We start from the raw sequence: 11,971 nt of genomic DNA on the forward strand, positions 1-11,971 counted from the left end.
AATATGAGAATGAAAAATGAAAAAAAAATCAAGGATTTGAGAATCTGTGTTTAAATGTTGACGAAAAACCTCCATTGATGAAAATATTAGTGGGTATTTTAGTCTGGAACAGGATGGTTAGTGCCTCAGCCTCACAGTACTGCGACCGAGGGTTCGATCCCAGGTCCGGACATTCCTGCAGGTTGCATGGGTTTTCTCTGGGTACTACTTCCACATTCAAAAAGGCTGGTTCAATTCTCTAAATTTCCCCTAGGTGTGAATGTGAGCATGAATGTCTGTCCGTATCCTTGTGTCCTGCCATTGGCTGGCAAGCAATTCAGGATGTCCCCCACCAGGTGCCCGTAGTTGGCTGGCATAGGCTCCATCACCCCCCACGACGGTTGTGAGGATAAGCAGTATGCCAAATTAATGAATGGATGGTCTGTAAGATGTATACATTATTTGTGTTATTAATCAATAAAATCCACATTAGGCACTCCAAAGTTGAATGGAATTACTTTTTAATAGTTTAAGTGTTTACACTCAAAGTTGGAGACATACTAGTCCGACATACAAGTTTGAATGAGTTTTTACTTAATGCTGTCATCATCTCTCAGAAGATTAGTGACCATGTCAAAGACATCCAAGCATTTTTAATCTTGAGATCTAATGGGTCACATGATATATGCCTTGATGCAAATTTAAGAGCTTGATTTTATGTGGTCTCCATCATTAGAGATCTTTTCTCTGATGTATATTTTAATATATAATGTATAAATGTGGCAGTCCGTGTGGGTGGTTAACGCCTTGGTCTCACAGTTCAGGAGTCCTCGGTTCAATCCCAGCTAGGTCCTCCTGTATGAAGTTTGCATGTTCTTCCGGGGCTTGTGTGGGTTATTCCAGGTTCTCTGCTTTCCTGACCACCTTTTCAAAATATGCGTGGTAGGCTGGTTGAAGACTCAAAATTTCCCCGAAGTATGAATGTGAGAGGCCTTACAGTTCTGAGGTCTTGGGTTGATATCCAGGTCTCTCCACCTGTGTGGAGTTTGCATGATCTTCTCAGGTACTCTGGTTTCCCACCACATTCCACAAATGATAGGCTGATTGGACACTGAAAATTTCCCCTATGTATGAGTGTGACTACGAATGTGAATGGTTGTCAGTCTCTTTGGCCCATTGCGATCACCCTTGTGAGGATCAGCGATTCAGGCAGGGGATCAGCAAATTGCAGGGCACAAGGAGATGGGCAACTATTCACACCCAATCATACGCAGTGGCAATTTAGACTGTACAACCAGAGCCTATCCCTGCTTGTTTGTAGGGGGTGTACCTGGAAAAAATCCACGCAAGCCCGGGGTGAACATGAAAAAGTATAAATAGTATATCCACAAATATTTGAAAGACTTGTTATTATTTTTCTTTTGTTTCTTATTAACTTCCCAAATCACTTTGAGTCATCAGTTTGGGATTCATTGGTCGATCTCATCTTGAACTACAACCAGGTCAAAAAACATACTTGACTGAACATGCAAAAGCCAGACAGCATTTTAAAAGGTCTCTGACAGTTTAGTGGGCCAGTGCAAAAGTTCCATTTGGATTATTTATAGAGCTTGGTAGTGTCTTTGGTTTAGAATACATACAGTGTCTATGTGTGCTCAAATGAAACCTTTCAGACATTCAGCAAGATGACAATGGAACACCAGACTAAAGTTTAGTGTGTAGATGTGTACATATTAATTTTTGATACTAGGACAATTCACAAAATAATATTTAACTTTTGCCTTTCATATTAATTCACATTGCTAAATACAGTCAGGTGGAGCTGAAAGGAATAAAACCTTTGGATGTTAAAGTTATGTGATGAATGGATATTTCATTTAATAAAGTCAGTTAGAGCAGCAGGGTAGGGCAGTGGTTAGCTGCTAGCACATCAGCGTCACAGTTCTGAGACAAAGGGTTCAATCCCAGGTTGGTCCTTCTTGTGTAGAAATTATCCTGGGATTTTGTCCAGATACTCCAGTTTCATCCAACATCCCAAGGACATGCATGGTAGACTCTTTGGACAGGTTAAATTGCTGATACGTGTAGTGTGACCATGGGTTGTTGTCCGTCTCCATGGGCCCTGTGATTGGCTGACTACCAATTCAGGGTGTCCCCCGCCTGCTGCCCATAGTAAGCTGATATAGTCTCCAGCACCCCTTGTGACTCTTTCCGAAGATAAGCAGTTTGTAAAATGAAAGAATGTGTTCATAGTAAATGCCAGAGCACAAGTTGGGCATGAAGAAACAAAATTTATCTTTAATAGCCTTTTGGAATGAGGATAACCCTCCAACCATATCGAGGGTGATTTATCAGTCAAGCCGGTGTGGTAGAATAGACAGATGAAGCTACTACTTCGTAAAAGGGGCCAACATAAATCGTTGACGTGAGTGCCAGATGTTTTTTTAGAAATTGTGTACCTCTCACCATTACATTTTCTTAACTTCTTAACTTGAATTGAACAGTGCTTTTTTAGTCACTCATAAAGTATAATGATGTTTAAATCTAAACAATGAAGTGCATGAATAACAACAACAAACAAATAATGAATACATAATAATATTACAAAATAATATCTTGTGATTTAAGAAAATAACAACTTTCACATGACTAATTGCGGAAGTACTGGGAATACTTTTCTGATGCACCTTGTGTCCTGTGATGGACTAGTGACCAGGAAAATGTACAACTAGCCAACCTTACACCCAATGGAAGGGGTAAGCACAACCATGACCATAATAAGTTGAAGAAGTATTAAAAAATATGGTGAATTGATGATTCAAGCGCAAGGGCAGCACAATAATGAACTCACCCAAAATGTTTTTCAATAACTTTATACAAACATGAACAACTAGACTAATACCACGAGAGGGCAGTATAAACCCTCTAATGGATTTCTAAAAAGACTAGTTGTTTAAAATAAACTTCAAACATGATATCCATCATATTTATTTATTATTTTTGTTATTTATTTTATAGAGAGAGAGAGAGATGGTAAATTAGAACCAGTAAAATATGTTTATCCATTGTAATATCCTTTTGTTGTTGTTTATTTTTCAGGAAGTGGGAACAAATTAATTTGATTTAGTTCATTTCAATGGGAAACATTGATTTGGGATACCAGTGAATCGACATACAAGCTCGGTCCCGGAATGCATTAACCATGTTTCTCGAGGTATTACTGTAGTTGATTTTTTCAAATTGTAGTTGAAGTAAAGCACATATGTTTCATGTGTGGGAGGCAATCATTGGCCTAATTGATGAGTCACAGTGTAATCTTCCGCAGAACAAGAGTAAAGTCGTATGACACATGACAGTTATATCTTGGAGGAAGTATCCACATGGGTGTGATGTAGGTGAAAAAAAGTAATTTTCCACCGTCTGGGGCCTAACCCAACTGTCTTCAGGTAAAGGGCAGACTATACCCTTGACTGGTCGCCAGTCAGTCATAGGGAACACAGAGACAGACAACAACTCACACTGTCACCATGTGGGATTTGAGCCCAGACTGCCTTCACCAAATGCAGACAGAAGAACAACTGCTCCATCAGGTGGCTATTTCTGTTCATAATCATTTTAATTTAAGTAATTATGTTCTTAACTTGTTTATTGATGAAAAAATCTGTCCGTGGAGATGTACAATCCTTCACGCTCACACTCACAGCTTGGGGTATTTAGAGTATCCAACCAGCCGACCATGCATGTTTTTGGAATGTGGGAGGAAACCGGAGTACCCGGAGAAAACCCACCCAAGCCTGAGGAGAACATTCAAACTTCACATAGGTGGATCGATCTCAATTTGAACCCAGGACTAGTCTATGAACTTCCATAAAATTCCATGAAGATGATTGATTTAAAAAATATCTAATTGGCACAAGTGGATACCAGAATTACCATTTTGTATGAATAACCAAAACGAGGGTGGCGTGGCGGTTGAGTGGTTTGCGCGTCGGCCTCACAGTGGGAGCCCTGGGTTAAAATCCAGCTCGATGCACCTGTGTGGAGTTTGCATGTTCCCCCCATGCCTGTGTGGGTTTGCTCTTGGTACTCTGGCTTCCCCCCACATTCCAAAGACATGCATGATAGGCTGATTGGACCATCTAAATTACCCATAAGTATGAGTGTGAGCGTAAATGGTTGTTTGTCTCCTGCCCTGCAATTGGCTGGCCACCAAATTCAGCTGGGATAGGCTCCAGCACCACCACGGCCCTTGTGAGGACAAAGCAGTTCAGAAAATGAGATGAGATAACCAAAACTAGTCAAGAATTATAAAATATTATGCAAATGGTCATTTTTTGTTTGTTCCAGTAAGATATATAAAGTATACCAATAACTAGACAAGCACTATGTTTTTAGATATTGTCATAATATTTTTAGTTGGGCTATTGTTTTTTTTTGAGGGGGTGGGTGTAATGTGGATGAAAATAGTTCTCAGAACTCCATGGTCCTTGCCAAATACAAAAAAAAAACTAACAATAAAGAAAATACATCGGGATTGTTCACAAAAAACGCATTTAATAATAAGAAATAACAAATAAGTATCATGCAGGTCTACTGGCTGCATTCACATTCTAGGCATGCCTCTTGTGTGGTGGTGACAGGGTGTCGATCTTAGTGCGCCTTTGCTCAATCCCCCTTTCTCTCGCAGTCATCAAAGTATGCAGGCAGGAGCTGACAACCCCGCAAACTTCAATCCGCTGGCTCTTTCTGTAAGCGTAAATGAATAAATGAACATTCAGAATGGGACAAAAAGAAATGCAAAAGAAGGCATGTGCGGACTATTTAAGGGCGCGGTTGATTTTTGGGACTATTACGCGTGAGCTTTAACTTCAACTTTTGATGGCTGGAACTTGGTTTTAGAAGGAAATCTTTTTCTGCTTTGGTGGTGCATTTCCCCTTCAAAGAAGCCCATCATGGACAACTTAACCACAGGCGATATGACAAGGGGGAACGAGACGTTTTCGACGCAGGAAAATCAAACCTTGGGCGTTTGGAGCGACTACTCAGCCGAGTTCAAGGCAGTCAGCGTCTCTTTGGTGTCTCTCATCTGCGGGATGGGGATGGTGGGCAACATTATGGTCATCCTGGTGGTCCTCACTACCAAACATATGCGGACTCCCACTAATTGTTACCTGGTGAGCCTGGCAGTTGCCGATCTGATGGTTTTGACCGCGGCTGGGCTACCGAACATTACCGACGCCCTACACGGGCAGTGGGTGTACGGATACGCGGGTTGCCTGGCGATCACCTATCTCCAATATTTGGGGATAAACGCGTCCTCATGTTCCATCACAGCCTTCACAGTTGAGCGATACATCGCCATCTGTCACCCAATCAAAGCACAGTTTCTGTGCACTTTATCCCGGGCAAAGAAGATTATTCTGTTGGTTTGGGCGCTTACATCCATCTACTGCATCATGTGGCTCTTTTTATCAGACACGCAAACTTTGGTATATGACAACGCCGTGCTTGTCAGCTGTGCCTACAAAGTATCCAGGAGTCAGTATTTACCCATTTACTTCATAGATTTTGCATTTTTTTACGTGCTGCCCCTCATGCTGGCTACGGTTCTGTATGGACTCATCGCCAGGATTCTTATTCTAACCCCCTTACCTGCTGACCCCAAAGAAAGCACCAGTAGGTGGGGGAGAGGAACCAGTAAAATCGGGGGAAGGTCCATCAGAGCAAGCTCCAACAGCAGCAGCACTGCTGCTTCCCGCAGACAGGTCAGGAAATTGATGTATATCTCTCAAAAGCAACATTCAATGCCAATATTGTCAAAAAAAAAAGAAAGATAAAATGAAATATAATCAATACAATGTGAATGAAGGTATGGAACAGATGGAGAATCCTATCAGGACCCTATAATTGACATAAAAAGCATATATTTCTGACTTAAATCATTGTTAACGGGCATCTAAAATTGAAGATTGTTTTCTTTATTAATATGACCAAAGACCATTAAAATCTGTGAGTTTGTGGGTGTGTTCGAGGAGGTAAATAACATCAGAATTTTCATTAAACTGAACTATTCATCCAAATATAACCAGTAAAATATTAATTCCTATTTAGTAACAAGGTTTAACGAGACCAATAGTTGTTGTCATGTCAAATAAGCCCTCAGTAAGAACAAATTATAAGCCTCAAAAATAGTGTTTAACCCTTTATAATTCAAGTGACTATTTTTTTATCATTAAAAATAAATAAATAATTCTATTAAGACATATATGTGCACGTCGGGTCATAAGTATATATTCAGTTTTTGTACAGCTTATCCTTATCTATTTAACAAAAATGTCTATAGAACACTTGACTGGAATTATATACATTCTACATATATTGTATTTATAGTTTTGCCTTATCTCTATATGATGAAGATATGCATCTTAATTTTATATATTTTCTCACCTCATCTCATTTTCCGAACCGCTTCATCTTCATTAGTGTCGTGGCATTATGCCACTGTGTTTGGCTTTTAACTGAATGAAGAGTACATAAGTTAAGTATACAATATGAGCAACAAAGGAAGGCAACAATTGATAGGGAAAAAGATGCAGCTTCACGGCCCTCCATATCAACCCGACCAAAGGCTTTGTTTGCATATAAAATGGAAATTAAGAAAGAATGTGACACCAGAAGAGGCAAATGAACTTTAAACAGTGTGCTTCTATTTTATTTTTCCATATTTTTGTGTTGGAGTCTTTCAGCATTAGTTGCTAATGTTGCCAACATTGTGCACAAACATCAGTATATTTGTCAATGGTACTGTATATAATAATCATATCATAGTCATTGATACGATTGTGGGAAATATACCAGGTATGTATGTATGATAAAGTAGTCATCCGTCACTTGATTTCTTTTGGCGCTGATATTTTTCTCCCAATCAAGATGCTAATTCCAATGGTCAAAATCCACTCGGCTCAAACTGTTATGATTTGTTTGACCAAATAGGCTCTGCCCTGTGATGTTTAGGGATTCAATTTTTAAATATGTTTTCTCATGACTGTTTCATGTAACTTTTGCTGTGGAGCCTGAACCCTACTTTAACATCCAGGCAACAAAAGGCAAAAGAAAGAAAAACTGATTATGAGAATAGAGATACTATTACAAGAGTAAAGTTGCAAAAAGAATGAAGACTAACATTGAAATACTACAAAAATCTTGCAATAGTAGTAGATGAAAATTATAATATTATTAGAATACATTTGTTTTATTCCTTCTTTGTTGGACTTTGACTTTTACGACATTAGGTCTGCATGAACACAAAACTAGACAGATAGTCTAATGCCATCTCCATTCGTGACCGGACGTTTGGTCACTGGTCTTTTGGTCGCTGGTCTTTTGGTCCCCGTTGGTAGCCGGTCTTTTGGTCGCCATTAGGGTTAGGGTTTTTATATCTAAGTACATTTGACAACCCTAACTTTTTTATCTTGAGGCGCAAAGAAAACTCAAATCTATTTTATATGAACCATGGTTTTTCAAACATAGTTGTTTACACTGTACTACAAAAGAAAACATGTGCATGTGCCTCGAAAACATTCTTAAGCGCCCCTGAAGCAGTTTGGTTGAGTTTTTTTGTTTAGATGTCAGGTGAAAAGAGGGTTCTTTTACAAAGTCAATATATGGGGACAGTTTTAGTTGACAGGACCTGTGTGCTTCTACAATTTAATTGTATTTTTGTGCTAGCAGAAACTGCGCTGTACATGTTTTGGTAGTGAGGAAGTTTCCTTGGGGACACAACCTTTGTGAGAGGCAATTTTGTGGGGAGAAGGCACAATTTTTTTTCTACACTAGTCTTCTCCCTCCCTCTCCTTCTCGCTTTCTTTTTCCCATCTTCGTCTCCTATGTCCCAGTGTTCTGCTTGGGCCTATGAAGTGGTTGGTCTGCTGAACTCACTGATCGAGTAGGGGGGCTGTTTACTCCCAGGTGGCTTGGGCGTCCCTAGCTTATACCGGAAGGCTGGTTAAAGCAAACTCAAATGGGCTGGTGGACTGTGGCGCGGATGGTGTTCCCTTGACTATTGCCGAAGACAAAAGGATGTACCTTGCCTGTTCCTTTCAGGATTTGCCTGTCTGAGTTGAGTTTTATTTACCAAATGACTGTCAAACACGTTAGAGTGGGAATACGTATGATTATATTAGAAACATAACGGTATATAAAACCAATAATTTCAGGATTAGCAATTAAATAGCTAAAAGTAGGATTTTTACTAATTAATACCCATGGGGGAGTTGGCCTAAACTCCCGACTACACATCACTAAGATTGTTTGCACAATAATTTTCCTCCATCAAACGCCAATCAGGTACTATCTTACATATTGCCTTATTTATTTGTATCACTGTTCTCTCTTTTCTGTCGTTCTCTTTGTCCCCCGTTTTCTTCCTTGCAGCATTCTTTGAATAAGCAGCCAAGTATAAATATCCATAGTGGGCAACACCAAACTCCCATGTGGCACATTAAAATTGTTAAAACATTCAGAATTACAATTCTCTGTGTCCAAGCAACTAAAGAGGAAAAGTTCAAATGATAATCTCATCTCATCTAATTGTCTGAACCGCTTTATCCTCATTAGAATCGCAGGGGGTGATGGAGCCAACCATGCACACCCAGACCCATACCAAGGGGCAATTTAGCGTGCCCAATCATCCTACCATACATGTTTTTGGAATGTGGGAGGAAATCAGAGTACCTGAAGGAAACCCACACAGGAACAGGTAGAACAAGAAAACTTTACACAGGTGGACTGACCTAGACTTGAACCCAGGACACCCAGGACTGTGAGGCCAATTTGCTAACCACTTGTACCACAGACCTGCCTCAAATGATAGTATAATTAATAAATACAATTAATTCAAGGACAGATTTTTTTTCATATCTGATTGAATTAATCAATTTATCAATTAATCAGAAAGTGAATTATTTCTGCCTGTGTTAATTGCCCTTTTAGCCCCGAAATATACTTTTCTCGACAATTTTTGTAATTCTGTATTTGACAATGATGAATTATAAAAATGTTACTTACTATAACTGTTTTAAAGATGTTTTTAGTTTATAAACTGCCTCATAGTGAAGCCCATGATGATTATAGTAAAGTGTCTTTTTACACTATTTATGGAATTTTATAGACTAATCAATTTCATGGCTTTTGGTGGAAATATTCTATTGCACAATGTCGTCCCCTTTCTCCACATAAAATCTACTGATGCCCCTGACAAAAGCAGACGGTACTATTAGATAGGTATTTGGAGATGCATGCTTGTCGTTCAGATTAAATTCTTTCTAAAATGACAAAGAGGGTGTGGTACCCTGAAGATGTTCTTCTTCTAATGGCCAATTTAATCAGTTAACTCCAACTCAAACATGTTTTTTCTTTTCCTTCACTTTGGTTGGTGGATATTGTTTGAGAAATGCTCACACAAAACAATACACTCACATGTCTCTGGGTTGGTCTCCCTTAAACAAACCACTGTAAAAATAAAGAAGAAAATCATGTGGATTTTGCTGGATTGCCAAAATGTAAAGAAAGGCAGACACTGCAAGTATTAACTCATTTCACCTCATGTGGGTGTTACTAATCTATCACCTAAGAGATTATTTATCTTCACCTGACAGATGACTTCCTTGTGAAAAACAGTGTGTTTGGTTGTTTGGTGTGAAGATGATATACATAAATGGAGACCTGATTACAAATCGCTTTTTATACATGCATTGGGATTAATCAAGTAATACTATTTCTTCTGAAACATTTTGCTATTAGGTATTGCGATTGAAAAAAATTACCATATTTTCCAGACGAGAGGTTGCAGGATGTTTTTTTTAAATTTTTTATGTGGTTTGTCCGCGACTTAAAGTTTTTATTTTTTACCACTGAGCTGATGGAGAGGCACAATTTCAGTGACTAGCACTATCTAGTGTTCAAGATTTCAATTGCGATAGGATAAAATTTGAACCCAAACTTCGTAGGCCACCAAAAGCTGGACAGTTGGCTGTAATTTGGACACTCCTACTCTAAATACACAATTGATCTGTTTGTGTCTCTGCCCTGTCATTGGCATGCATCCAGTTCAGTGTGTACGTTTCACTTGCTCATTGTAAACTGGGATAGCCGGCAAAATCCCCGGGACTTTCGGGAATTAATTAATGTTGTAGCATGTATATAAATCCATTGATTTTTTTTGGGGATGATTTTAGTTGGAAAGATATGACAAATAATGAGATAATCTTTTATGAATACGATTTAATTTTCTCCCCCTCACAAATTCTATTTTGATAGGTAACCAAAATGCTGGCTGTGGTAGTAATCTTATTCGCCTTACTTTGGATGCCCTACCGGACCTTAGTTGTGGTCAACTCCTTCCTGGACAAGGCTTACCTAGACAACTGGTTCCTGCTCTTCTGCCGCCTTTGCATATATTTGAACAGTGCTATCAACCCGGTCATCTACAATGTCATGTCTCAAAAGTTTCGCGCTGCCTTTAAAAAGCTGTGTCACTGTGGGCCTCAGAAGATGGAGAAACCTGCCTCATATAGCGTGGCACTCACCTACAGCGTCATTAAGGATACATCCAATGGAGAAAGTCCTGACCACTTTGCAACAGAATTGGAGGAGCTACAGACACCAAGTGATCAGTTTTTACCCACTGGAATGCCGCAAATTGGCAAGGATTTCCTGAGCTGTGACGAGTCGAAAGAGCCGTCCCTTTTGGGAAAAGATGCTTAAATAATGAAAAAAAGAACACATTTACACTGAACTGAGCAAGATTTAATTTTTGCCTCCAGCACTTTGGTCAAGAATTTGCAGGGGGGGGGGGGGGTGCTTTGAAACGAATACATAGACAAAACCTTGACGGCGTTAGCCCCTTCTAGACATCTTGGAGTGGGCTCAAAAAAGTCACTCACTTTGTTCTTTTTGTTATCACTAACTAAAATGAATCGACCATTATTTGTGGATGGATTGGAATGAAATTCATTCATTTCCTGAACTGCTTATCTTCACAAAGGTCGTGGGGGGTGTTAGAGCCTATCCCAGCTAACTATGGCCACCAGGTGGGGGACACCCTGAAGTGGTGGCCAGCCAATCGCAGGGCACGAAGAGACAGTCAACCATTCACGCTCACACTCATAACTAAGATTTTTCCAGCATCCTACCATGCATGTTTTTGGAATGTGGGAGGAAACTGAAGTACCCACAGAAAACCCATGCAAACTTGGAGAGAACATGCAAACTGCACACAGGAGGAGCAACCTGGGATCGAACCCAGGACCCCAAAACTGTGAGTCTGACATGCTAACCACTTAACCACCAATACTTGTTATATTAGACATGGTTTTAGCCTCAACATAAAAAAACAAAGGTCTACCTTGTATATGCATTGTTATTTCATCTCCATTGTCACAATATAAGTTGGTTGATGCTTGGTTGGTTGAGGCAGGCGTCATCCATCCGTATACTCTATGTCCTGAAAACAATTCAAGCAAAATCCTGAGTAAGATAGCAGACTGACCTAGATGTAAAATGAAAGTCCCCGATCATAAAATTACCTCTTTTACACCAAGTGATCCCCAAGCAGACAGATATCACGAATTAAAATAATCATGGCAATTAGTTGTATCATTTAGCAAACTAAAAATAAGTTATATAAAATTCAATGGGGTGACATAACCTATGTATTCGAAGCTGTAAAATACTACCCAGGTTTCTATTTATTCTAATAGAATTACCAGAATTCTGAAACGTATAATTATCCTAATCCCTTTTTTTAGTTAGACACATGGCAAATTCACTACTTGCAATGGGAATAGTCTTTGTTCTTGTCTTTATTTTCTTTGCCGATAATGTTTGGGCTTACACCACAATATAAATGTGAGCATGTCATGTTTTAATAGGTTATTGTGTCTATTTTATGTAATGGCGTGTAAATTCCTGCTGTGCTTTTGTCACAGGGATA

General features: G+C 39.3%; 1 protein-coding gene across 1 annotated transcript; it reads left to right on the plus strand.

Moving 5' to 3' along the window:
• The first annotated feature begins 4,604 nt into the window (after window positions 1-4,604).
• Window positions 4,605-11,390, plus strand: LOC144199289 (thyrotropin-releasing hormone receptor-like). The gene is made up of 2 exons (XM_077720812.1): window positions 4,605-5,744; window positions 10,297-11,390. Exons 1-2 carry the CDS (start codon window positions 4,932-4,934, stop codon window positions 10,741-10,743), a joined length of 1,260 nt encoding a protein of 419 aa, XP_077576938.1. The 5' UTR covers window positions 4,605-4,931; the 3' UTR covers window positions 10,744-11,390.
• The last annotated feature ends 581 nt before the right edge of the window (window positions 11,391-11,971 follow it).

This window comes from Stigmatopora nigra, chromosome 7, assembly GCF_051989575.1.
Source record: "Stigmatopora nigra isolate UIUO_SnigA chromosome 7, RoL_Snig_1.1, whole genome shotgun sequence".
NCBI lineage: Eukaryota > Metazoa > Chordata > Actinopteri > Syngnathiformes > Syngnathidae > Stigmatopora > Stigmatopora nigra.

Coding starts and splice junctions, on each gene's coding strand:
- LOC144199289 (XM_077720812.1), top strand. CDS start 4,932: ATGGACAACTTAACCACAGGCGATATGACAAGGGGGAACGAGACGTTT. Junction 5,745..10,296: donor CTGCTGCTTCCCGCAGACAG/GTCAGGAAATTG, acceptor CTATTTTGATAG/GTAACCAAAATGCTGGCTGT.